The sequence below is a fragment of the Falco punctatus genome, assembly GCF_963210335.1.
Source record: "Falco punctatus genome assembly, chromosome: 13".
Taxonomy (NCBI): Eukaryota; Metazoa; Chordata; class Aves; order Falconiformes; family Falconidae; genus Falco; species Falco punctatus.
In genome coordinates this window covers 55,031-82,057 of record NC_137593.1, presented here as the reverse complement: position 1 = coordinate 82,057, position 27,027 = coordinate 55,031, and the positions used below count along the sequence as shown (strand labels likewise).

The following is a 27,027-nucleotide window of genomic DNA, read 5'->3' as shown; positions in this document are numbered from 1 at the left end:
CAGACTTCAGCATAATAGTAAAGAAAAAAACAGAAGGTAGAACCTTTAAAACTTTATTTGAGAGCAATCAAACAAGTGAACAGAGTCCTGCAATAGTGTTTTGGGTTTTTTAAAAAATAATTTTTTCCAGACTTCAGCATTCTTAATATTCATCTCCTTCTTCAGCCTCTTCTTCTACTGAGTCTATGCCAACTTCTTCATAATCTTTCTCAAGAGCAGCTAGATCTTCCCGGGCTTCAGAAAATTCTCCTTCTTCCATTCCTTCCCCAACATACCAATGCACAAAGGCACGCTTAGCATACATGAGATCAAATTTGTGGTCGAGGCGAGCCCATGCTTCAGCAATAGCAGTTGTGTTACTCAGCATGCACACAGCCCGCTGCACCTTTGCAAGGTCACCACCAGGCACCACAGTTGGAGGCTGGTAGTTAATGCCCACCTTCAAGAAAACAAATGAAAACTTTCCTTATGAGTGCTAAGGCTTAAGGACTTAGTTCTGTTAACAATCAAAAATCACCATGGTTACGAGCAAATAAAATAGTTGACAGTTATTATTTTGCACTTCATCAAAATATTTAGCAGGGACATGAAAACATTGTAGTATGACAATTGCCTCTGAACACTATACACTTCCTAGTAATTCAAACATCAAGCACTTAAAAAGCTGCTTAAATTACCTTGAATCCAGTTGGGCACCAATCCACAAATTGAATGGTACGTTTAGTCTTGATAGTAGCAATAGCGGCATTGACATCTTTGGGAACAACATCACCTCTATATAACATACAGCAGGCCATGTATTTGCCATGGCGAGGGTCACATTTTACCATCTGGTTGGCTGGTTCAAAACAAGCATTGGTGATTTCAGCCACAGATAACTGCTCATGATATGCTTTTTCAGCGGAGATTACAGGGGCATATGTCACCAGGGGGAAATGGATTCGTGGGTATGGAACAAGGTTAGTTTGAAATTCTGTCAGATCTACATTGAGGGCTCCATCAAAACGCAGCGAAGCTGTGATGGATGAAACAATCTGCCCAATTAATCGGTTTAAATTGGTGTAAGTAGGACGTTCAATGTCAAGGTTCCGACGACATATATCGTAAATGGCTTCATTATCTACCATAAAGGCGCAGTCGGAATGCTCTAATGTTGTGTGGGTAGTTAGAATTGAGTTGTAGGGTTCCACTACGGCAGTGGACACTTGTGGTGCTGGATAAATTGCAAACTCTAGTTTAGATTTTTTGCCATAGTCAACAGAGAGCCTTTCCATGAGCAGAGATGCAAACCCTGAACCAGTGCCTCCTCCAAAACTATGAAAGATAAGGAAACCTTGCAGTCCTGTGCACAGATCAGCCTATAATGCGGTGGAAAAAAAGTGGGAGGGGAAAAAAAAAAAAAAAGTTATTGATGATTCAGGAGAAAGCAGTATTAAAATAATCATTCAAAAGCATTTCATAAAAAACCTAACATTCTCGAAAGTTGGTCTTCTTTCTTGCATGTCTTTTACTGAAAGGTACAAGTGCCTCTGCATAACTTTTTCCCAATACAATTATTTTAGTGTTTAAAACCTGCTTAATTGTCTTTGATGCCTTTTTAATACTACCGTAAGCAAGAGCAGCTGTGCGGCACTGACAAGTTATTATAAATTACAGCTGAGTTACAGCTTTACAATCTGTTTATGTTCCCATTCCAGCTTTGAGCAAGTACCAATCAGATGTTGAAAACAACTGTTATTATTTTTGTAATTTTTAATAGACAATTGCTATTTCACTTTGACTCATATCATCCTACATGAGTTTCTCACAATGCAACATCAAGATAAATAAAACAATTAAGAGAATTAAAATTTCTAAGCATTCAATGAAAACCTGAGGTTCAGGGTATTAGAAATACTTCATGTGACATGCAATAGCATGATTCAAACTGAAAATAACAAACAAACAAAAAAGCAAAACCCCCACAATGTTGTTACATTTGTTTAAGGCTTTTATAATATGTTTCTGAGGTATCCTTAAAATACTTTCAAATAATGGTATTTCAGAGCCTAAAAACTTCCAAGTTTTACTGACTGAATTTTTATTTAACTGGGGGGGGGGAGGGGCGGGGAGGAGGTAAAAGTTTTGTTTTAAGCAATCAACTATGCAGAAAATTCTTTGGGCAAAAAGCAGCAAACCATCTCATTATAGATAGCTATAGAGCTGTATCAATTATTTTAAATACTGACTTGCAGTACTTAAAAGTTTTCTTACCAGTTTGCGAATGCGATCTAGCACTAAATCAACAATCTCTTTTCCAATGGTATAATGGCCTCTGGCATAATTATTGGCTGCATCTTCTTTCCCAGTAATGAGCTGCTCAGGATGGAATAACTGCCTATATGTGCCTGTACGCACTTCATCTACAAAAAACCAAAATACCATAAACATACATTTGATCTATTCAGCTCTCTGTGTACTACCTAGCAACTACACACTAAGTGCACATGTTCAAAAGAGTACAGACAGCATCCCTGCCTATACACAGCTTGTCTGACTAGGCTAAAAGATGGGCACAACTTCACCCCCTTTGTTTAGGGGAAAACATTTGGAACTCACAAAACAGTATTTGTACCTGAGAACACAGAGGTCGCTCAGAAAACTACCTTACAGTTACAGACAAGATTCTGGATCGCAATTAACCAAAACTGGATGCAGTGCAGCAGTCTAGAAAGACTGTCCAGACCGTAAAAAGTTCTATTGTTTTCCAAATGTTGTTACCTATAGACCATTATTTCCTTCCAAAGCGCATACGTTTCTTTCAAATAACAATAACCTCAAATGTCAAAATGGCATGCAGACACACAACTTTTAAAACCTATAGCAGTCTGAACAAACTAAAAAGACTGTAGGACATCTTTACTTTTACACTGAAGATCTTTAATGTTGGGTACATACCAACTACAGTTGGCTCTAGGTCCACAAACACTGCTCTGGGAACATGTTTACCAGCTCCTGTCTCACTGAAGAAAGTGTTAAATGAATCATCTCCACCTCCGAAAGTTTTATCACTAGGCATTTGACCATCAGGCTGGATCCCATGTTCAAGACAATACAATTCCCAACATGCATTGCCAATCTGAACACCAGCCTGACCAACATGGACAGATAGGCATTCACGCTGCAAATTGAAAACAGAACAAGGATAAAGAGATATGGAACTACTCTGTCTTCTACATTTTATTTTCACAATAACTATCTGTGGCTCATATCTTTCCATGATCTTTTGCTGCTGCAGTATTCCCTGGTTGCTCGAGTAACAGTCAAACTGATCAAATTGTCTGCTGCTGCAAGACTACTCACCTTAGTTGACCTGGGCTGACTGAGAATATTGCAAGACCTTAAAGACAACATAGCTTCTATCCACACGTAGGCTGAATACAGATTATTCATCATACCTTACCATACTGCACATATACTCTTACCGTTAATAATCTGCCCAAACCTTCCTTTAGTTCTGGAACACTTCTTTATATAATACCCCCAAATTTCCTTGATTTGTTGCCAAATCATGTACCAGGTAACTGTTGCAAGAATCTTTCCTGCACAGGACCACTTAGTATGTTTCCCTTTATAAGCACAGAGATATCCAGCCCCTGGCAATTCATACATTTTTGAGTTCCTCTGTGAAATCATCTGAGAGTCCCATTCAAATGTCATCTGCTCACTTTTAGCCAGCACCTTTGATTCTATGCAACCGTGCCATGAATGTTTAACTTCTCCAATACCTTAGTTTTCTCTTACACCCAAGATGCAAATAATCTGTTTTTCTAGCTTACTGTTACAGCGTATCTAGGAAAAAGCAGGGGTAGAAAAGAAGTAGTAGGGTGTCTGGGCTGCTCTTCCCTGTTTCCTTGATAGCTCCATCAGAACTGGTGCCCTTGATTCCATGTTGTAGCTCTCACCCTCGCGGTAATGTCAGAAGCCCTTCGCCAGCGACACTGTGTACTTACTGCTGCTCAGCTGGCACCCGGTTTCCAAAGCTCTCCCGCCGGCCCCTGTTCCCGCGCCCTGGCCGTACCGCTCCGCCCCTCCCATCGGCCGCGCCGCACACCCGGGGCAACACAGCCCGGCGGAAGAATCCGGTTGTCCGCCGTTACCGCTCCGCCGACTGCGGCAGGTATCAGTCCGCCCCTCACGGCTCCGCGCGCGCGGCGCCTGCTGCGGACAGACGTTCGTTGCTTTTCAGCGATCACGCCTTTCAAGTTTCTGTGCCTCGCCTCTCTGAACCATTAACTTTTACGCCAGTTTCCCTCCTCCCCAGCCCTTCTGCCTTGCTGCCACCGCGGGGACTTCACGCAGAGACTGTCCGCGAGCCGTGCCGAGGCACAGGCGCTCCCAAACACCCTTCCCCTCCTCGCCACGGGGATCCGCTCCCAAAAGCCCCTCCCTGCCCCGGCCGCGACGACCCCGCTCCCCACCATGGCTGCTGGCTAAGCGAAGGTGCTCAAACCGCGCCACGGCCACCGCCGCCGGACCTACAGCCCCAACTGTCGACGGCTAATCGCCTCGAGCCCCGCGCTCTCGCGTGCTGGCTTCTCATTGGCTGTTCCCGGGCCGGCCTGGAGGCGAGCGGAGAGTGCTGATTAGCCGAGGGCACTCTTCTCCCCACGTGGGGTGATGGTTGCCGCCTGCTCCGGTAAAGCGCGGAGGCGGCGGGAAGGCGGCTGTCCGGGCGGGAGGGGTGGCCTCGGCCAGCCTGAAAATGTCTTCGCGAGAAAAAGGCTGGTAGCCGGTAGGTGCAGCTAGATGTTCGAAGCTGAAGTGAGCACCCTTATCTGCTTTCAGGAGCAGCCATGCCACAGGCAAGGTTCTTTCCCCTTTGCCTTCCTGTCAAAACTTACATCTTTTCCAGTGGTCAGCGTGCCTCCTGCGGTGCTCCCCGTGCAGCATTCCTGCATGGAGGATTTTCCTGCTGGGTACATGAAGCTGGAGCAGGAGATTGGATCCACAAAATGCAGCAAAAGCTCTATGAATTTTTTTTGACTAGCAGCAGAGATTATTTCCTGTAACATTAGTTCTGCCACAGGCAGTTAACATGGTGACAGAAATTGCACAGAAAGAAATGTAGCTAGAAGCCTTCATTTTTTTCCGTGTACTTCTGGACAAGATTGGACAGGAAGATACTACAATCAAATAGTCCTTTTTTTACACCCACCCACCCCCTTTTTTCTTTTTTCTTGAGCATAGCTTATTAATGACTTTGTACAATAGAAATACTCAGTCAAGATTATTATCTTTATGACAGAGTGAATGAAAGTTGGAAAGAAAACTTCATTTTAAAGAGAGCTGCCTCAAATTTGAAATGGGGGAAATAAATTATATGTGTTATAAATGTCGGCCTTATCACGTTCTATTCCTGTAAATTGTATCCTTGCTCTGTGTGTAAAAAAAACAGCTGTGCTGAGCAGAAGACATTCTCTGTTTCAGGTCTGCCCACAAGGCTTGATTTTTGGGTTACTGGGAGTAGTTAAGTTCTGTTTTTCTGCAAAATAGAAGGTATGTATCTGTAGTTTCGGGAGAAAATAAAACCTTTCAAGAGAAACTACAAAACTCGGTAGTGTTGTGTTGTTGGTGTTTTATTTAAGATTAAAGCTAGAGTATTTTTCTATGAGATTTCAGTTGTTCCAATGCAAGTTTTATGCAATTTGTATACAAGGCTTTCCATAGTTTACAACCAATTGCATTTAAAGCTACATCTGAGGGAGTGAAGCAACTTAACACCAAGGTTAATGGCCAGTTCCTGCTATTGTTCTGATTTTTTTTTTTAACCTTTTTAGAAATGCAGTTTATACCCAGGAGCTGGTGCAAATATGGCCATATTCTTACTAAATAGATTCCTTCCCAGCTGTACTCAAGAATCCAACAATAGCATTTTTACCATTTTAAATTTCTGTTTTATGGGGTCAATACCACTATGGAATATTGAATTGGAGACCTATGACCTAGTTATATGGTTGAAATTTGGCTTTAGCCTTACAGTTAGCTTAAAGCCCAGAACAGCAGAGTTTTAAGAGATAGGTGTACAGGTTGATTATTCTGAAAGGCCTAGGCCTGTAATGAAGATTGCCATAATCAAAGAGAATTTGGTTCTGTGAGTGATGTTGGTGTTTCTTGGTTGGTGAAGCTTATCTTTAGGACTGAAGTGACTAAGGAGTCTGTTTAAGATGCAGTTTGAGAAACAAACACCAAAGTAATTTGAAAATTGGCCCATTTTGGTTTGGGGGTTTTGTTTATTTGTTTATTTTTACTTATTGTCCTCATTTTTAAAGGTGCCAGGCTCATTATTGTGCCTACTTCTTTATGCTGATTTACATTCACATGACCATTGCTTTTTCTTGTGTGACTTGTAACTCCATTTTGAAGTACATAAGTTGCTATATTTCTCTTGAGAGTGGAAAAAACCTGCATCTGTGCTCGAACTATTTTACAGAAGCATTTCATTAGAAGGGCAAGCTTTACGTGTTGGTGCTTTCTTGCACAAATTCCTAGCTTAAGTCATTTAAAGCCTGGAAAACCATAGGAGAATCAGCTGTTGGGCAGAAGCCCTTTCTGAGACAAAGACAGCACCACTCAGCAGCAACAGCAGTTGTGTCTTTCCTTTGGGGCAACTAGCCTGAGTCTTCTAGGCTTATCACCATCACTTTTTGTCCCTGCTCCATCCCTTTCCTTTTTCTGGAAGGGACACAATGAAAATGATAGGTTGCCTACAGTGCTGGGAAGTCTTGAAACAATCCTTGAGCTGAATGCAATCCTGTATTTAGTTTGTAACACAAAAAAAGATGGGGGGGACATATTTGCCTATGAACAGTTCATACTTCTTATCTTTGGGGTCTTCTTTTTATGAATAACCTACTAAAATTAAGGTTTCTTTATATTCTGCTTTTCATATACTTGATTTAATAGTATAAGGATACTTAATAATTTAAGTTTTAATACTTTTCATATACTGATATAAAAATGTACCCCTATAAAATTGCATTGGATTATATGAAAACAATCAAGTATCATCTTGCAGATCTCTCTGAGAATAGCTTTTCTGAAGAAGTTATGGAGGTGACTTTAAAAGATGGTGGTTTTCAGTATATATAACAGATAGATAATACTTCAAAGGTAGCCACTTTTGGACTGGCCCCTCAGTGCCTGCAGGATAGCAAACAAGCTTTGAAGGGACAATACCTTGAGGTTTTTTAGACAGCATTGTCTTTGTATAATCAAAATATAGCAAGTCGATACGTACACATTTCTGAAAGTGATAGTGCCCTTAACTTCAGTGTTCCTGTTTTTCTTTTGATGCTTACATCTGAGAGAGATGTGCTCAGTGTGCATTTGCATCTGAATTCTACGTGTGTGTGTGTTTGAATCCTGAAATAGTAGGATTTCAGGAGTAGTACTATTTCCTGGAGTAGTAAAGGATGACAGACTTTGTATTAGAATAAAACTTTATGCCCTTATTATATTGGGTCTCTGCCGTGGTTTAACCCCAGCCAGCACTCATGCACCATGCAGCCACAAGCTCACTCCCCCCTCCCCCAGAGGGATGGGGAGGAGGATCGGAAAGGAATGTAAAATTCAAGGGTTGAGAGAAGAACAATTTAATAGGTAAAGCAAAAGCCTCGCATGCAAGCAAAGCAAAGCAAGGAATTCATTCGCTGCTTTCCATAGGCAGGCAGGTGCTCAGCCATCCCCAGGAAAGCAAGAGCTCCATCATCAAACTGCAGGGATTTACTAATTGTTGGGAGAAGGGTTCACCGGAGTCAAGAAGACGCTCAATATGAGTTATGAATCTTGCTCAACTTTATTAGTTACTAACATTACTTATATAGAATCGATACACATGCATATTCATAAAGCAAAAATATAATTGGTTATTAGTCTCTAAGCGCACGCGGTTCTCACACCCTTAATTATCATGACTAAAATAAGCATTCTATCCACGTAGCTAATTGTGTTGTTATGCTTCAGCCTTGTAGTTTGTTACTCCCTATATTCCCATACTGCTCCCTATCTTTCTTGGCCCTGCACCTGCTTTCCCAGCAGCTGTAGCTTGCTACAGCCACGGGCTGTTGGCACAACATAATTACTTGGTCTCAGGATTCAAGAATAGCTCAAGGCTACCTTTCTTGTTAACTTCAGCACAGCAACTTCAGCACAATTCTGATTACAGGCCTATTCTAATACCAGGCCTGGATTGTGCAGATCTTCAGAGATTCTAAGGCCATGCTTCTGCAGCCATTCTTCTACAACTAATTTTCTTACATTTACTGGTATGTCACTGATGTGGACTTTTTGAGCACAGTTCCCTGCTGACAGAGGAAGCTATGCAACAGAATTGCTATTATAAATTGATCTCTTTGATAACCTTTTATTTTGGTCTCATTTGTTCTGGAAGGGTTATCTAGAACCCAGCTATTCATGTTGGTATCTTTTCTATTTTTTTCTGGTCTGTATGTATTCTGGTATGTATGAGTATCCACAACAACCATCTGTGCTTGTGAACAATTTTGGTTGGGTTATAATCCTTTCCCTCTCTGTGGTTTGCTTTGTTATGTATAAAAGTCAATCATGCCCAATTTCTCAATCTTTGTCTTAGTATGTTAGGTAAGCCAAGCTCTCAGGCTTTTCATAAGTCACATTTTTTGTGCCTGTAACTGCCTAACTAAAGCTGATCAAACTTCATTCTCATGAACTTTGGTGTTTAGAATTCTGCACAAAGCTATGTTCCACATTTCACTTGCAAAACTTCTGTGGGGCCATTAATTCTATTCTCTGCTGGAAATAGTTGTGCAGATATATGCCGAGATAACACTTAAATTTAACTCTATAATTATCTATTTACCACTAACTGATGTGACTGTTCAACTCTTCCTACTGTGCTTTTATACATCCCAAACTGCTTTATATACTCTTAGTTACAGAATTTCTTGTACATCTTTACTACTCTAGTCTGACAGGTCAGGAAGGTCTTTGACCTTGACTCTTCGTGGATATAAACCTTTATTAAAAGGCAGTTATTCCACTCATAATAGCAATGACTGGCACAGAAGAGAAAAAAAATCGGCCTATGCAGCATTGCCATCTAATGGTAATGATGGAAAAAATGCTGAGCGTAGGACGCATCATTGTAGACCACTCCTTTCACTTTAGGAAACGAGTCTGAGAAAGTAAATTCTCCAAAATAGCGGCTGTAGTGTAGAGCCTCTAAGAGGGACTGTGTATTCAGCATTTTTCATCTATTCTTCAAGAGTCCCTTAGAAAAAAAATCTGAAAGGACTTGATAATGCCATCGCTGCCAGATGTTTTTGTCTGGAGATACTGAACTCCTGATGCAGAAAATACAGATCATGTGAAAACATAGGCAGGATATAAGCTGCTATACCTAACCTTTTATAGGGTATGGTGTGTGCTGATCTTTGTGTCCTCAGCTGTATTAACCATATCAGATTGGAAAATAATCACACTAAAATATGCTATTTATAGATGACCAAGTCTGTGTTTCTGGTGTCTTCAAGAGAAGATTACAAAAATCTCACAGGCTTTGTATGGAAGAAGAAAAATGAGAGGGGGTGGGGAGTATAAAGAAACAGTATGGGGATAGTAAACAGTATAAATGAGTAAAGAAAAGTATTTGTTTCTGGAAGGCTTTTGATACTTAAAATTGTTCCCGTTCAAATGTGTAGCAATCGTAAATATCCGTTATGTGTGAAAGAGAGAGAGCAGTGAACTGCAAGTCTTAGGACTGCAAAACATTCTCTGTTGTAGGTTTTCATGAACCTGTGGATGTTGGAATCTCAGTGTTGGACTACTTCCTAGGTCTCCTGGCTTGCTCAAGAGTAGGATTCCCTCCAGTCTGCCATATGCATTGCTTGAGTTAGGAACCAGTACAGTTTGCAAAGAGCTTCTTTTCAAAAATTACTGTGAATGGCCTCAGTTTGTCACTTCTGGGTTTAATGAATGTGCAGATCCTTATGGGAGAATGTTTTATCGTAATTTTTCTCAGAAGCCTAATTATTAATAGTTTCCTAGAATCCTGTGTGATTATAATTTTCCTTGTAAAAATATAGCTTTAATTGTAAAAGCTATAGTAGAAGTTTTATTTCAGTCTTTGTGACTTGCAAAATTTGCACTGACCAGAACAGGTACACGGACAGATTTTAAGCTCCCATCTTGAACCACTGCGTCTGTGAGAATGTGTCAGTAATTTAATGAAAAACAGGGTCTTGCCTAGAAAACTACACTTCTGTTTGAAAGATATCTGTAGACGGAAGTTCAAATTGGCTTCTAAAAGATATAAGAAGTCAGTTTTAAAACTATCTAGGAGTTATGGCAATATCTGTAGAAATGTAAAGTGGAGAAATGACCTGTTCACGTAGAAGAAAATTCTGTCAAAAATCAATCTAACAATTTGGGTTTTCTTTTACTGCCTTTGTCTCCAACAGTTAGTCTGGCAAGTCTATTATAAGCCAGTGAATTTATACAGCAGATACGTCAGATTGTAATGCTGGGACAGCTTGCTCTGATGATCATCTCTATCCTTGGCTGGCAAAGTTTTAGGGTTAAGTAATTGAAAAGCAGGGATTTGGTTTCCTTTTGTTGTGTTTTTTTGGTTTGTGGGTGGTGGTTTTTTTCTTTTTTTTTTTTGTTTGCTTTTTTTTTTAATTAACTTGCACCTTTGGATAAAAAGGTATCATTTTCTTTCGTCTAGTATCCAGAATTATCTAGGAACTGGTAGGTCCCTTTGGCAAAACATTTCTTTCAATGGGTAACAGTGGCTGCCTCGGTGACTTTTCAGTTAATGGAGTGAAAGCATTCAGTTTATAGCAAAGGAAGCTTTTAAAAGTTATTATTATTATTATGAATAGTAGACCTATGAAGAAGAAAACATCTTATTTTCCTCACCTGTTGTTGGTTACAGCAAGTATGTGACTTAAATTATAGGACATTTGGTTGCAGTTTTTGAGAAGCTGTAGGAAACTTGAGTGCTTTCACTTAAGTGACGTGAAAGTATTTGGCAAAAAAGGCTGTCCTGCAAAAGGCTTTTATTAAATGCTTAATAATTATCACTGACCTCGGCAGTGATGGATGAGTCCACATGTAGGTACTTCAGCGATTCTCAACAACATATAATTTCTGCTTGAGGTGGTGTACCACCCGCGTTACCTTGTTCAGCGTGCCAGACACTACTTCCCTAGTCAGGTTCTTCTGACGAGACACACTTCCCGGAAATGACCCCCGACACCCTCCCGCGCTGCCTTTTGTGCCTTCTTTCGCCTTCTTGGCGTCTTTGCAAGCTCGTAAACACGGCATTGTCTGTAACTTGCGGTTAACGGTTCTCTACCGCTCTAAACGGACTGTTTTAACGCTACCACTTGTCTGAGGAAGGCTGCGCGCGGTGCCGGCAGGGCCGGGAGCCCGCGGCGGGTCACTGCGGCGGAGGATGGGGCTGTCGGCCGGGGAGGGGCGAGGCAGAAGCGGTCTCTTCCTGGCGCCCCGCGTCTTCATTGGCCAGCGCCTACGGCGTCCCTGGCAGGGATTGGCGGTCGCCGGTGCGGGCTGCGGAGCGCGGGTTCGCGGCCCGGAAGCGCTCGCTGCGCCTTGCGGGCCGCGGGGGCTCAGCTGCCGCCATGTCGCGGAGGCTGCTCAAGTGAGACGGTGGGGGGTGTGGCGGCGGCGGCAGGCGGGAGGCGCCCGTCCCGCTCTGCATCGCGGCGGGTCCCGCCTGCGCTCGGCCGGCTCGCGGCGGGACCCGCGGGCGGCGAGGTGCTGGCGGGCGGCGGGCCCAACTGGGGTGGTTGTCATAGAGACTCGGGGCCGCCGCCGTCCTGGCCTTGTCCTCGCCTCTGTGGGTGCCAAAGCTGTTCGCGCATGTGGCCTGTAGCAGGGCTCCCGGAGAGCTCTTCCGCGGGGCAGTACCAAAATGGCTTCTGGTGGGCCCCTGGGCAGTCGGCCCGGCGGGGCGCCTCTCGGGCAGGCGGCTGCCCTGTCCCGCCGGGGCGCGGGGCGGCGAGTGGGCCCTAGCTTCAGATATCGCTCGCGAAGGAAACCAGAGCTTACTGTGCCAAGCTTTGAGCAACTAGTCAATGGAAACTAATTATTTAATTGGCAGTACTCTCGCATTAATCCAGCAAGACAGTAAGGTAGTTTTGGGATTCACCAAAGGACATGGTAATTATGTATCAGTTGAAACTCTATTGAGATTTTACTGTTAAAACAACTGCCAGTATGTCAATCTTCACTCCAGCACGCATTAAATGCATGGCCAGAGATGTTTCCATCTGCTAGTGTGCAATAATAATGTGGGTTACTGGGCACATGCCTTCACCAAACAGGAGCCTGGCCTAGGGAAGTTCGCATTAGAGATATATGGTGTCGTTACCTGGGTTGAGCTGGAGTTACTGATTATGTCTGAAGTTCATTGTAACTACTAATAATAGAGGTGAGGATGTGAAGTCAGGCTTAATAAACATGTAGGGAACAGCTTATTTTAGCCTTTCAACCTTTGTGGGCATAGGCAGGAAGTTACAGAGAGTTAATAATTTACAGAATATTTTTTTTAACTGTCTTCTTAGATGAGGAAAATTGGTTTTGAGAAAATACATTGAGTTTTTCTGTGCCAGCTATAATTTGAGATATAACTACATCTGGAGAATTCTTACGGTTGTTGACAAATATAATCCTGTGAGGGAAGGTAGGGTGGAATGCACAAATACCATAGTTTAGTCCCTTAAGTTGTCAACTCTGCTGTAATTGGCTTAAACTAATTCATTTGGGGTTAAAAAGTGGCAAAGTTTTCTCCTGTGGTTCTTTGTTTCAATGTTTCCAGGTAAATATTACCTGAATAAAATTGTAAAACTGCTGTTTATAGGTAGTCTTATGTAAAGGGGTAAAATAGATTACAAGGAAATAATAATTCAGTGATTATGATTATTATTGTATTAAATATTTCACAATTTGCGTTTCTGCAGAGATTATCCAAGAGGAGTCTCTCAGTATAACATCTGCAGAGGAGAGAGAAAATATTCCCTTTCTTCCTCTTCGGACTTCTACTCCAGTCTTGGATTGGAAGACTTCCTCTCTGTAGGCGACACTTATGGAACAGAGGAGGACACAGACATGGCTATCCTTTATGGAACTTTGCGAGGAAGTGTTGTTGGGTTACGATACTACACAGGGATTGTAAGTGCATGATAAGTTATAAAGCAGGAGAAAAAGTTGTTGTCAACTTCAGAAAAAATACATTTAATTAAATTGCAAAAGTTCCTAGAACTTTTGACCGAGTACAGTTTTAATAATCTGCCCTGCCTCCCCCCACTGTATTCAGCATCCTTCATGGGTAATACTTAATGTAAAACTTTAAATCAAAATTTGATTAAAGTAGCAAGCTTTCAAATCTGGGTTACTTATTTGGTAGCTGCTCACCCACATAAGGCAAGTGAAAGTGACTGAAAACAAGAAATTAGATAGGTCTTAGAACTCTTTACATTGACAAAAAGGGATGTCTGTTCCCTTACAAAATGTGTTAGTTGAAGGTAGTTCTTGCTCTCAGGAATTGTTTTGCAATCGTTGACATCTGTCAGGTAGCCTTTCTGTAACACTTTAGGTATTTTGAATAAACACTAGGCTATTTGACTGATCAGAATGCTGTACTAAATTAAGCTTCACAATACTTAAGTAAATGGCACATTAAATATTTCTGCAAATAATTTGCAACTAAATGAATGTGTTTTGACATTTGTTTGGTTTACTTTGTTAGGTTAATAACAATGAAATGGTTGCACTTCAGAGGGAGCCCAATAATCCTTATGATAAAAATGCAGTGAAAGTAAATAATGTGAATGGAGACCAAGTAGGCCATATAAAAAAAGAACTAGCAGCAGCATTGGCAGGCATTATGGACAACAAACTAGCAGTAGTTGAAGGGTAAGTGTGAAGATTATGCTTTTGGTTCTATGAATATAAATAATGGAAACATTTTTTGTTGCTATGCTTGCAGATTCTGAGAACTATTTGTAAGTGTTCTCTTTTGACAGAAGTGACAGCTCTTAGTAATATGATTAAAGCTTCATGTTTTCAGACTCTTCTATTCTTCTGTTGAATTACTTGCGTATAGTTCATTCTTTCCCATTTAAGATAAAATGTAGAGACAACAGTAAGACCAAATTCCTTAAAGATTGTAGTGGAACTCTTAGATTAACTGCATGTGGTGGTTTGTATAAAAGGTTTATGCAGTATGAGTACTAACACCTATCTGGAACCTTCTGGGTTTTGATGAAAATAAGCACTTTGGGACACTTTTTGCTGAATGAATACCAAGGCTTATTATAAAAAAATCAAGTGATTAGAAGATTACTGCTGTGTGGTGTTTTCCTGCCTTTTATCAGGGTTGTCCCTTATGGAGCAAAAAATGCCTTTACCATGCCTGTACAAATGAGCTTTTGGGGAAGAGAAGAAAACAAGGAAATAGTGCTAGATCAGCTGAAAAGGCACGGATTTAAATTGGCTCTCCCCCTGAAAGGTAAGTCTTGAAGTTTTGGTTTTTTTTCCTTTTTAAAATATTCAGATTCAAGTTGCCATTAGTTGCAAGAAACATTTAAGGGCTTAATCCTTGTCATAATCTTGTCATTCACAAAGTGATTTTTTTAGTCATTTTTTTAACTTAGTTGGGGAAAAATGCAGAGGCCACAGCTATTAATTTTAAACTGCATAAGAAGTATACTTTTGTGTCCTATCTTTTATGTTACCTCCCACCAACTGGAGAAGCATTTGAGCAACCTCAGAGATACAGTGTGAACTGTAAGTTCCCTAAATCTCTAATGATGCCCTGCATTTCTCCAGACATGAAAAAAAGGGTTTTTTTTAACAAAACAGGTTAAATCCTTTCATAGGGTGAAGGTTTCAGAGACAGTGCTGCCTTTTAGGAGATCCTAAGATGTGTCTCTGACTAGTGAGGTGTGAGCAAATAAAGATGAGATGTCTCTGAACAAATAAGCTCAGCAGACCTGATACTTTGCAGAACCAGCCTCACAAAAAAAGCATCTGTGCTCCTGGAACCAGGCTTTGTTGAAGCAGTGGTAGTTGGGTGTAAGGATGCATACAGAAATAAATGCTTGGCAAGGGATAGATCTGTTGTACACATAGCAAGATTTCAGCTTTTATCTTAGAGGTTCTATTGCACATAGTTGACAGAAGATGAGTTTGGAGTAAAAAAACATTTTGTGTAACCAGTCATCATACTGTTACCAATTCAAATTTCATATAACACAAAAATTTTTAAGAAACATAGTTGCCATCTCGAAGGATCCCAACCCACAGCTCATTGCCTGTGAGCCTTGCAAAGCTTTGTGGAAAGCCTTTGTGGCCCATTCAAAGTAAAGGATAAATCGAGGCTGAAAGACAAATGATGAAAGAGACTGTCTTATAGCCCACAATCTGGTCATTATGGCTACTCATGAGCCAGTGAAGGCTGAGATTGGGAAGTTGTTATACTGCAGTGTTTCAAAATACTGTCTTTTTAATGGCAAGTAGGTTCAGAATGTGGTTTTGGATCAAAGTGGATTTCTGGGAGAGCTGGTCCAAGTTACAGTGCTCCGGTTCATGCTGCTGTGCAGTTGACGACTAACCAGGTTTGCATTTCATACTAAAAACACCTGGAAGTTGGAATTTTATTAGTGGGCACCTTTAACTTTTCCATTAATGAAAGAGTGCTTGTGAAGTGGAAGTCCCTTGCTTTTATTTTTTCCTTTCAAAATGACAGATTCACTTTGAATTGATCTTCAACTTTTGAACTTTTTCATTTTTTTATCTGTAAGCAGGTGGTTTAGCTGTGACAGCCTTGGGTCCTGTGTAATTTTGGGAGATTTTGATTGGTCAGTGATTTATTTTTTTTTACGTTGTTGTGGTGGTGTGTTTTCTTTTTTCTGTCCCAGTGCTTTACCAGGTAACAAGTATGTTAAGTTCTCAAATGAAAGTAAAGTCAGACTTCCAGTCTTTTATCTTCAGATTTGGCCCAGGGTGATATGCGAAGGCTTGGGTGGTGATTTGGTTTTGGTTTTGCTTTTTGTTTGCTTGTTCAAATTAGAGTGAAATAGTTACTTCAGTGAGTGTTGCACAAGGATGTGAATATATGTAGCCATCCCTTCTCAAGCCTCTGCTTGTATTGGCCTGTGTTTGTCTTGGAAAAACTGAACTTAATTTTTATATAGCGGTAGCTAACAAACATATTCCAGTAAATCAAGTCTAAAGTGGAAGACCTATCTATACTGATTACCATATGACAGGTAGTTGTGATTTAATAGGGTCATTGATTATTTAGCGAGGTTATTTTTAATTGCAATCATTTTAATTTTTTGTGTTCATTTATGCAGCTTAAAAGTGAATTTGACAAATTGTTTGAGGATCTGAAGGAAGATGATAAAACTTGTGAAATGGAAGGAGCAGAGGTATTTCTTAAGCTAGAAACCATTTTCTTTAAAAATACAAATACTTAAACATCTAGATGCATATTCAGCTTTGTCTGGGCACAAGGGATGCTTGAATTGAAAAAACTTCAGTAGATATAAAGGACTTTATAAAAAAAATCTTGCAAAAATGGAACATCATATTTAATATGAGAATAGTGTATAACATAGCTCTTTAATTTGCAGGCTGTTGGCACGCCCTTGCTTCCCCACCAGAAGCAGGCTTTAGCCTGGATGGTTTCACGTGAGAACAGTAATGATTTGCCACCGTTTTGGGAAAAGAGAAGTAACTTCTATTACAATATACTTACAAATTTTGCAGAAAAGCAGCGACCTGAAAATGTTCTTGGAGGAATACTGGCTGATGATATGGGACTGGTAATAATACTTCCCAAGCTTTAATGTTTTGGTGTTTGGTTTTTTTGTAAATAACGTGTGTGTGGTTCTTGGTTGGTTGGTCATTTGGTTCATTTTAACCTGTGGAAAATACGGGATTCTTTTCTGTTACACAGGGGAAAACGCTCACTACTATTGCATTGATTCTCACAAATTTTCAAGATGGCAAGCCTCTTCCTGTTGAAAAGATCACAAGTGATAAGTTTTATGAGGTGAGATGAAAGAAAAAGATTGTTTTAACAGAGTTAATAGAGTGGTTCATCAAAAAACCTGTGGCTAGTAACTTTCTTTATGGTGAACTTTCTGTACGTTTTGTAGAAAAATGTACCGTCCTGGTTTCAGCTGGGATAGAATTAATTTTCTTCTTAGTAGCTGATGCAGTCCTGTGGTTTGCATTTGGTGTGAGAACAATGTTGATAGGACACTGATGTTTTTAGTTGTTGCTGGGTGATGTTTATACTAAATCAAGGATTTGTAGGTTCCTGGGCCCTGCCAGTGAGAGGCTGGAGGGGCACGGGAAGCTGGAAGGGGACACAGCCAGGACAGCTGACCCAAACCAGCCAAAGAGGTATTCCATACCATGGGATGTCATGCTGAGTGTATAAACTGGGGGAAGAAGGAGGAGGAAGGGAGGGACGTTTGGCGTTATGGTGTTTGTCTTCCTGAGTAACCGTTACGCGTGATGGAGCCCTGCTTTCCTGGGGATGGCTGAGCACCTGCCTGCCTATGGAAAGCAGTGAATGAATTCCTTGCTTTGCTTTGCTTGTGTGTGCGGCTTTTGCTTTACGTATTAAATTGTTCTTCTCTCAACCCCTGAATTTCACATTCCTTTCTGATCTTCCTCCCCATCCCTCTGGGGGAGGGGGGGCTGAGTGAGCGGCTACATGGTGCTTGAGTGCCAGCCGGGTTAAACCATGACACTTACTCAAGTACACCAAATAATAGGAAGAATGGGGTAGGTTAGTTGAAGGTAGGTGAACTGTGTTACTTCAGAGTATATAACTGAGCTGTAGAGACTGTTATCTTAGGAGTGTATACTTAGGTATACTCCCAAGGAAGAATTTATGAAGGCATAAAGTTATTATAAATTTCTCCTATAGGCAAATTGTGACTGCACAAATAGAAGTGGTGTTTTTTTCTGGGGGTGTGCATACATAGTTCCTGTGTGGTTTGAAGGAAGTGCCTGAAACAACCAAAATAGCAAGCAGAGCACCTTGGTATGAAGTACATAAATAAATCTCAGTTTGTATTGTTGCCAAATACTTGAAATGGAGAGGAGGGGAAACTGCAACTAGTGAACTAATACCAATGTGCAAACTCTTCTTGTGTGGTGTAGTTGAAGTGCTTTTTGCTTTTGTAATGACATGTTTTTCAAGATGATGAAATAAACTAAATAGTGATAGGATTAAGTGATTTATTATGTAAGTATTCCCTGACAGTATTAATGCTGGAGGTTTTGTTTCGTTTTACCATTCTTGTTTAAATTTACCAAAACAATGCTGTGTGTTTGACCTCAGAATGTCAGCTGGGGAATGTTATTTGTCTGTTTTCTTTCTAGGGCAGCTGTGTAGACTGAGTTTCCTTCTGCCTCTTGACGGTTTCATTTGAACTGTGTATGTGGCTACTGAAAAAAAAGTATAGCTTTTTGTATAGATTTTTAAGCACCTTTAAGTGCCTGTCTGACTTGCCACTGAACAAGTCTGTCATGTTTCAGAGCAGTAATTAATCACTGGTCAGATTTGTGTAATAATGTTATTGGCATTTTTTTCCAGTTACTACATTAAAGTACAAAAGTTTCCATTCCTCAATAGGTATCTGGTACTAACACCATGAACAACACTGGACGCAGACTATGTAAAGGTAAAGCGAACTATGAAAAGTCCAGTAATATTTGTGTGATAGTTAATGTTATTCCCTGGGGTACTCTTAGTCTGTGTTCAGTGCTAGTCTTCACAAACTCTTGACAGTTTAAACTAAGTATCTCAGAGAAGAATTTGAAGCGTACCTTTATAAAGATGTTTCAGTTGACAGATGAGAAGTTTAAGTGCCTTGTGAGAAAGCTACATCCTGCCAGGAAAGTTACTGCATCCAGGAAGTGGGATTCTGCCTTGATTGTGCTTGCCCTTTTCCTTCCTTGTAGGTAAACCAGGAGCACTTATGCTTCTGTTAGAATCTTGTTTAAACAGTAAACGTTAGTAGTTAAATTGTAATTAGGTTTTGTATTAAGTTTTGGGATTTTTTTAAAATACTTTTAAGTAATGAGCAGATACCAAGCATTTAGAAGGATTTTTTCACACCTGCAGTTTTCAGGTTGTATCAGGGGAATTTACAGATGTATATGAAAAATTATACTTGCTGTTTCTAAGTCTTGTAACTAACTCATGCTCTTGAAAATGACCAAAGAAATGGATGGGGCTTGAAGTTTTCTTGCAGTAACTTTCCCTTGCTGTCCTCCCATGCAAGGAATTTTAATACAGATGGCCTGACTAATAGCACAAAAGACACGAAAGGGACTGATACAGGGAGAACACATTAGTATGAACTGCCTCTGGTGACAGTTATTATTATTAGTACTCTGGAAGGGAGAAAATGCAGACTTCCATGGGGGTCAATATGAGTGTTACCAGAAAAGCTGAAATGCCTAGCAGCATCCAAGATTTTTGTATTATTATTTTTTTTCCCAGAGTGTCAAGCATTTTCTTTCTGCATCAAGCAAACTCTGCAAGTGCTGTTGCTTTCAGCTTTGATATCTGTTGTACTAATTTGTTTTCTTTTTCGCATTTGCCTCTGATATGCTATTATTGGCAGAGCACAGAGGTGATGTTTTGTTCACTACTTGATAGAAGACCTTAACAAAACCCAACAAAACTGTCCCCCATGACTCCCCCAGCCCTCCATCTGTGATGTTACCACATTTTTTCTGTGAATGTTGCTGTTATTTATTTTTAGTTTATGCAGAAATCATTAATAAGTAAGGTTTGACTTGTAAAAAACCCCAACCCTTTACCATTTAGCATTATTTAAAACTAATTTATAGAACTTTACCCTTACTGTTAACAGTACAATGCTTACATCAGTTTTTCTTCTTTTCCTGACAGTTTGGTTTTGACTACCTGCAGTCTCAGTACACATTTTATGACTTTGTAAATATTCAGGATTGTTTTAAGAGTATTTTCATTTGTGGCTGCAGTATCAGTAGTACTTGTCCTATGCAGAACTAAAGTTGTTGTAAAGAAGGTTTGTACATGATCAAATTGCCCATGTTCAATAACCAAGTTGAAGACAATGCATGTTTTTCATAAATACTGATTTCTTCTTTATGAAGACTCTAGCAATGTGATGGAGCCTGGAGTTTCTAAAGTAAAGAAGCTTGAAACTACTCTGTTGGAATACTCAAATTGTCTTCCAAAAAGGTAGATAGCTGGAATAATCTTTTTTGTATGGTTGGTTTGCTACATAGATTTTGAGTAAAAATAATGGCATTTGGTTATGATTAACCATAGCCTAAAAAGTGTTCCTGCTCTCTTCTCACCTTTCAGTATGCTGTACTTCTGCTTAGATTTATCATGTGTTCTCTATCTGTGTTGCACTTTGGAATATATTGAAAAAGCATTGACTTATTCTATGTTGCTTGCATGACTACATTCTTAGGTGTCCCCTTCAGTAGTAAAGGTGTCTAGTACCATCTGTGTGTGGCATCTAAGAACCTGGCTGTGAAGTAATCTTTATTGTAGTAGCAGCTGGGTTTTGAAGTGGTTAAGAAATACTTTGCAGCCATGCTTCGGACAGACAGCTTTGAGCTGTTGAAGTTGTGAAGCTTACTAATGTGTTTGAACCTTTTCAGTACACACTAGCCGCCTCTTATAATTGGGTGTGAACTTCAGTGATAATCTGTACCAAGTTTTATGAGTTGTCATTCACCCTGCATCTCTGTGTTCTGTGTTTTCCCTTTCTCTAACCCTTCTAAGGAGAAGATTTTCAAATCACAGTAGTATCTTATTTGCAATATGAAGTTTATTTGCTTTATGCTATTGAGATTTAATATGTAAATTCAAGCAGTGGTGGTGTTGTGCATTGCTTTTGTTTTGTTTTTTTTTTTTTCTTAATGATAATATCTTAGAGATAAAGCCAAGAAACGCAGATATTCAGGAAGCAGTGACTTGGGAGAGTCCGAAGAATGGCTACTGCAACAAACAGAAAGTAAGCTGCAAGGAATATTTTTTTTTATTATTATTTGGTTACTGTGACACCTGGTGTCTTCCTTTCTGAAGCCAAACTGGAAAGAATTTCTAATTAACTGGAAAAGTAATTAACTAAATTCCTTGGGGTTTTATTGTTGGTGGTTTGAGGTTTTGGGGTTTTTTTGTTTGTCTGTTTGGGTTTTTTTTGTTTGTTTTTTTTTTTGTTTGTTTGGGTTTTTTTTGGGTTTTTTTTTGTTTGTTTGTTTGGGGTTTTTTTGGGGGTTTTTTTTTTTGTTTGTTTGGGTTTTTTTTGGTTTTTTTGTTTTTTTTATTGAACCAAAACTATAAGCAGAAAACTTTAGAAATTACTGAATGGAAAAGCAGTATTTTAGGTGTTAGTGTTTGTGGTTTGTTTCCTTAGCAGAATGAGTGGTGGTGTAACAAGCTATGAGTAGGTCAAATGGATGGTGAAAAACAGAATTGCTAAGTTTTTTAGAATTTGACATAGACTTGTTGTCAGGACACTAGGGTTGGAAAAACAAATTCAAAAGAACAAGTCCATCTTTTGTGGTAAATACCTGAAATGTGATCGTGAAGAGGCAAGAATGCACGTCACTTACTGAACTAAGTATTTTGCATGGGAAAAAAATGAAGGGCTACAGGTACTCCGGAGTAAGCAGTTTTTAGGTTTAAAGTACTTGGCGTGAAACCGGTGCTAAACTTTTTTTTTTTTTTAAATGACTGGTAAACTACATTCCTCTGAAGGTTCATAACCTGCAATAGATGTATAAGATACTATATTTCTGCACACATGCCTGTCAGAGTTCAAGGAGTGTCTGGACAATTCTTCTAGCCATCTGGTTTAGTTTTAGGTAGTCCTGTGAGGAGCAGGGAGTTGGCCTTGATGCTCCTTATGGGTCCCTTCCAGCTTGATATACTCTACTTCTGCTCTCCATTACAATAATGTAATCTGATTAACAGGTTTGACTTCTATGAAACATGTCATAAAAATAAATGCACACACATATTCTGCATGGTGTGAAAAATCTGTTTGTCTGGCTTTTTGCAGCAGCTTCCTGTGTTATGCAAGAAGACACAGGCTTTGCATCTGTTCTTCTACCTTCATCTACTTGTTTAAAAAGACAAACAAAGAGAAAAGGTAATGAAGGGTTAAACAGGTAATATTAATTTCGGAGTTTTTTGAAGTTGAAGCATTATACGTATTTGACTTAAGCTGAAATCTTTGTAAATTGCTTTGATGCTGTGCAGGTGAAGAAATTCAGAAAGGACTTCAGGGAACCACAAGTTTCTTAAGCTTCTACTTTGCTTTGAAGTGAACTGTTACACCACTAAATATGACTTCCGTTTTCTCAGGTATCGCTAGCTTTCAGTCAGTTAAGAAGAAATACTCTGATGATGGCCCCAGAGCAACACTGATCGTATGCCCGCTGTCTGTTTTAAGCAGTTGGATTGTAAGTGCTAAGCTGATTTAGTGTGTAAATGTGATACATGTTGATTATGATGCTGTAGAAATAGTATTCTCTGTAGTCTGTCATGGTAGTAAAAGGCCTTTTTCATGAAACAAAGCTGTTTTCACAAGGGAGGGTAATTTGATAGACCTTTAGAAACTGGAGTAGTATTATAATGAGAACGTGGTTCCATGAACAGTGAGTTCACCACTGTCAGATGGAGTGAGTTCACTTTCCATTCCCAGCTTTTGACTAAGCAGATTTGGCACTTTCGGAACTTGTGTGATTTAACTCTTTTTAAACCATTTGAGGAAGGTGGAGGAGACAGGTCCTTCTTACTGCATGCTCAGATTAAAATACTGTACTCTAGTGATAATGCATGTGACATTGCATTTAGTAGAGGTGTTCAGTATTTTGGCAATCCTGTTGGTGATTCGTGGGAGTAGGTCTGCTAGGGTGAACAGACTGAAGGGCCCTTCTAGCTCTGTCTCTGCATCAGTTAAATTTGTTTGGTTTTAATGACACTTTGAACACAAATGTTAAGGGGATATCTTTAACTTTCAAGTTGTGTTTTATTTGGAAGTTTTTGCTGTCTTGTGGTTAGAATATTAGAAAGAAAAGGAAACAATCTTAGACTGTTGGTAAAACATTATAATCATGTAACTGGGAAACTTCAAATGGTGTTAAAAAAAAGTACTTTATCAATTCAAAACCAAATTAAGTAAGTAAAAAAAATTTGAGCCTGGTGCTTCAGAAATCAAATTGTTGATTTATTTTTTTTTTTTTTAATCTCAACAGCTGTTGAGATTACTGTATGCTGAGTGCTTCGCAGAACAAATGTGGGGAATATAAACACTGGTTTTAAAATTAATACTTTGATAATTGTCATGTCATTTATGTTAAAACTTAGGTAGTTAGCCCAGTAAGGGGAAGAAGCTGTGAATAAACAATGAAAGAATAAACAAAGAGAAGATGAACGTAGAAAGTGAAAAAACAAAAGCTCTTCCATTATAGTTTGGGAGGAACAGTGAATTTTGAAGTGCATATATCATCCAGATGTGAATTAATACTGTGCAAGAAGTAGAGCTAGAGTCATCAGAATGTGATACTGTGTCTGTTACTAATGACTGAGGTGACTGCTTCTGGTCCCTCTTCTCACCTGGCTGGAGAGGTAAAAAGAAACCCCAATTCAAATTGCTTTTGTTGTGTAAGTGGATGTAGAATGTCACAGAGCTAGAGGAAGTGGTTTTTAGTTAAGGCAATTTACAGGAACGTTATTCTGACAACCATGTAACACTACCTTTTGGATGACTTTTGACAACTTTTCTTTCAGGACCAATTTGAACAACATATCCATCAAGATTTTCATGTAAATATTTATGTTCATTATGGTTCTGACCGTAGCAAAGACCCATCAGTTCTTTCAGAACAAGACATTGTACTGACAACATATAACACCTTAGCTACTGATTATGGAGTAAGTAAATTATATGTTCAAGACTCCCGGTGTTTGGGCTAATGATGACAGTATATTCAAGTGCTATTCTGGTAGGCAATAAAAAGGTTATAGCTGTAGTTTTGCTTTACACACTTTCTTACAGGTTCACTGTGGTAACAAAGGGAGTTTTTTATTGAGAAAATTTCTCCTGTAGAGAAAATTATTTGGCTGCCATTATGACAGCTTAAGGAAGAACCTTTTAAGGATAGAAGAGGATGGCAAGTATGTAAATCTCCCCAAATCTCAAGTGGCATGAGGCTCCCATTTCTGCCTTGCCCTAGCTAATTCAAAGAATGTGTTGTATATAAAACCACAATTCCATAGTTCCTGTTGCATGTGGGCTGCAACCAAGTGGCTCATTGCATGAGATGTATTTGTGAAGTGATGTTTTCATAGAAAGTCCAGCCATTTTAAAAGCCTGAAGATAAATCTTTAAATACAGTATAAACTTCTAATATGCTCTCTTATCCATTTTCCATATCTCTTGTCTTTGAAGCCTTTCTTCTTCTCAAGCTTAGCTTATTTTTGCTGTAGTTCAGTCCTCATACTCAAGTATGAGAAGACTAGTAATATAAGGAGGACATGGACCTGTTGGAGCAAGTCCAGAGGAGGGCATGAAGATGATCAGAGGGCTGGAGCACCTCTCCTGTGTAGACAGGTTGAGAGGGTTGGGGTTGTTCACCTGGAGAAGTCTCTGGGGAGACCTTAGAGCGGCTTTTCAGTACTTAAAGGGGGCTTGGAAGAGAGATGGGGACAGAGTTTTTGTTAGGGTCTGTGGCAATAGGACAAGGGCTAATGGTTTTGAACTAAAGAAGGTACATTTAGATTAGATATAAGGAAGAAATTCTTTGTCTGAGGGTGGGAGGCGCTGGCCCAGGCTGCCCAGAGCAGCTGTGGGTGCCCCGTCCCTGGCAATGCTCAAGGCCAGGCTGGAAGGGGCTGGGAGCAGCCTGGGCTGGGGGGAGGTGGCCCTGCCCAGGGCAGGGGATTGAAACCAGATGACCTTTAAGGTCCCTTCCAACCCAAACATTTTTGTGATTTTCCAGGAATAATGAAATCTAAAAGAAGGAATGCCTTATTCTTAGTTGTATTTTTCTGTGCTGATAAATAAATAAGATGTGAATAAATACTATCCATTATTAGTTGTGGCATTGTTAATAGCTTACTTAATCCAAATTGCATAAAAGTATTTTAATTTGAGTCAAAGGTTTAAAAATCACTGTGTTTCAGATCAGAGGTGACAGCCCTTTACACAAAGTCAAGTGGCTGAGAATTGTGTTGGATGAGGGGCACACTATACGAAATCCAAATGCTCAGCAGACTAAAGCTGCCTTAAATCTGGAGGCACACAGAAGATGGGTACTTACAGGTAAAAAAATTGACACCAGAGGATATGCAGTGCATATCATCTTAGTATAATGCCATCTTGTGTTTCCCACTTGGTGTTTCCACTTCGGCTTTTTCTGGGAGATGGTTAATGTCTTGCCTGCATCACATGCATTTGGAATGTTTTTAAACTTGTCTTTGAGCAGTGATGAAGGGTTTTTTTTCCCCTTTAGTTGTTTCTTATTTTGTTTTCTTGAGTGATTTTTTTGTTTGTTTGTTTTTATTATTCAGTTTGTAGACACAAATTTTAAAATAAGTTTTGATACACAGGTTTGGTGGAAGTGCAAGTAAAAAGGGACCTGCCTATGAACTGGCATGTTATGTCTGGTTAGAAGCTCACACTCTTACATACTTATCCGAACCTCAGCAGCTTTTTGAAATATAATAGTCATCCTAAAAACTGCCAGAAACCTTGCAAGTATATGATCCTTAACTGTAATTTAAAGATGATCATGATGTAACCACTGCTGGTGAAGCTGAAATGGAAGGATTAATATCCAAGACTTCCTGGCACTGAAAGCTGCAGTTTTCTCATATATTTAAATGTTTTGTAATATTTTAATTTTAAAAAGTATCTATATTATACTTAATGATATGTTAATCTACTTCTGAGAGACCTTGTCCATTGTGTATGGTTTGGAGAAAGCACAGAACTTTACCTTTGACTAAAAAATTGTATTTTTTTGTTTCTTTGAGGTTTTACAGTCTTTGTTTGTTTTCTGTTTAGGCACTCCTATCCAGAATTCTGTAAAGGATTTGTGGTCTCTTATTTCCTTCTTAAAACTGAAACCTTTCACTGATCGAGAGTGGTGGCACAGAACAATTCAGCGTCCAGTCACAATGGGAGCTCCAGGAGGACTTGGGTATGGAGTGCTCCTAGAGTGTCTGTAAATAAGTATGACTGGCAGTGATTGGGCAGTGTGACAAATCAGTGTTTCACATATGAAATTGAAATGCTTGTGTCATCAGTGCTTATCTCAATTTTTTACTTCAAATTAATAAATATTAAATAATTAAAATTATTTAATGTTTCTGATTGATAAATTATATTGTACTACTGTGCGTGGATTTTATATAGAACATGTATTTATGCAATAAAGTGTGGAGGGTGGGGGGCAGGGGGCAGGGCAGCCAACAACAAACCAACCCAACCCCAGCTGGGTAATATGTTTTCTGTATATATACTTTAGGCGTTTGCAGTCTCTGATTAGGAGTATTACCCTTAGAAGAACTAAAACAACTAAAGTTAAAGGAAAACCCATTTTGGAGTTACCAGAACGTAGAGTACTTATTCAATATGTTACGCTGACAGAGGAAGAGAGACAAATTTATCAGTCTGTGAAGAAGGAAGGCAAAGCTGCTATTAGCGGGTGAGTAGAAGCCTTTCTTAATCCTGAAGGCTGAAGTTTCATACAAAAAACTTGTGTTTTGGAAGTTTTGATTATGTTAGCTTGAGTAGCCAGGCATGTCAGTTTGTATACTGTTAGCTAATAATTGCAGATTAGCATAGCATTTCTTCAGTTCTGAAGAGTGGAGTGTAGAGACTACTGTAGAACTATATATTAGAAGTTCTGCCTTACGAGAAACACAAAGGAATACCA

General features: G+C 39.6%; 2 protein-coding genes across 14 annotated transcripts in view; one reads left to right on the top strand and one right to left on the bottom strand.

Annotated features, from left to right (window-relative positions):
- Nucleotides 1-115: 115 nt before the first annotated feature.
- On the bottom strand, nucleotides 116-11,249 carry LOC308072492 (tubulin alpha-3 chain). 6 transcript variants are annotated; one of them, XM_080409465.1, is made up of 5 exons: nucleotides 11,108-11,249; nucleotides 2,938-3,160; nucleotides 2,254-2,402; nucleotides 678-1,358; nucleotides 116-439 (listed from the first exon to the last, which is right to left on the bottom strand). In XM_080409465.1, the coding sequence occupies exons 2-5, from the start codon at nucleotides 3,056-3,058 to the stop codon at nucleotides 143-145; spliced, it is 1,248 nt and encodes a 415-aa protein (XP_080265591.1). In that variant the 5' UTR covers nucleotides 3,059-3,160; nucleotides 11,108-11,249; the 3' UTR covers nucleotides 116-142. The 6 variants fall into 6 exon arrangements, with proteins under 6 accessions (XP_080265591.1, XP_080265590.1, XP_080265592.1 ...); XM_080409464.1 differs by lacking the exon at nucleotides 11,108-11,249 and adding an exon at nucleotides 4,461-7,406; XM_080409466.1 differs by lacking the exon at nucleotides 11,108-11,249 and adding an exon at nucleotides 3,945-4,430.
- Nucleotides 11,250-11,466: 217 nt separating this feature from the next.
- Nucleotides 11,467-27,027, top strand: part of HLTF (helicase like transcription factor) — a 28,726-nt gene continuing 13,165 nt past the window's right edge. For 5 of the 8 annotated variants that reach the window (XR_013931675.1, XR_013931676.1, XM_080409456.1 and 2 more), the window contains exons 1-17: nucleotides 11,467-11,691; nucleotides 13,005-13,215; nucleotides 13,793-13,959; nucleotides 14,421-14,554; nucleotides 15,562-15,662; nucleotides 16,404-16,478; nucleotides 16,683-16,874; nucleotides 17,009-17,104; nucleotides 18,704-18,752; nucleotides 20,218-20,305; nucleotides 21,013-21,092; nucleotides 22,143-22,232; nucleotides 22,448-22,545; nucleotides 23,876-24,019; nucleotides 25,271-25,409; nucleotides 26,154-26,289; nucleotides 26,617-26,796. Coding sequence is in view for 6 of the 8 variants with exons in the window: in XM_080409456.1 (XP_080265582.1) it covers nucleotides 11,477-11,691; nucleotides 13,005-13,215; nucleotides 13,793-13,959; nucleotides 14,421-14,554; nucleotides 15,562-15,662; nucleotides 16,404-16,478; nucleotides 16,683-16,874; nucleotides 17,009-17,104; nucleotides 18,704-18,752; nucleotides 20,218-20,305; nucleotides 21,013-21,092; nucleotides 22,143-22,232; nucleotides 22,448-22,545; nucleotides 23,876-24,019; nucleotides 25,271-25,409; nucleotides 26,154-26,289; nucleotides 26,617-26,796 (2,195 nt within the window). In the remaining 2 variants the exon portion in view is untranslated. The remainder of the gene's footprint in view (nucleotides 11,692-13,004; nucleotides 13,216-13,792; nucleotides 13,960-14,420; nucleotides 14,555-15,561; nucleotides 15,663-16,403; nucleotides 16,479-16,682; nucleotides 16,875-17,008; nucleotides 17,105-18,703; nucleotides 18,753-20,217; nucleotides 20,306-21,012; nucleotides 21,093-22,142; nucleotides 22,233-22,447; nucleotides 22,546-23,875; nucleotides 24,020-25,270; nucleotides 25,410-26,153; nucleotides 26,290-26,616; nucleotides 26,797-27,027) is intronic. The other 3 variants (XM_080409455.1, XM_080409454.1, XM_080409458.1) reach the window with 3 other exon arrangements.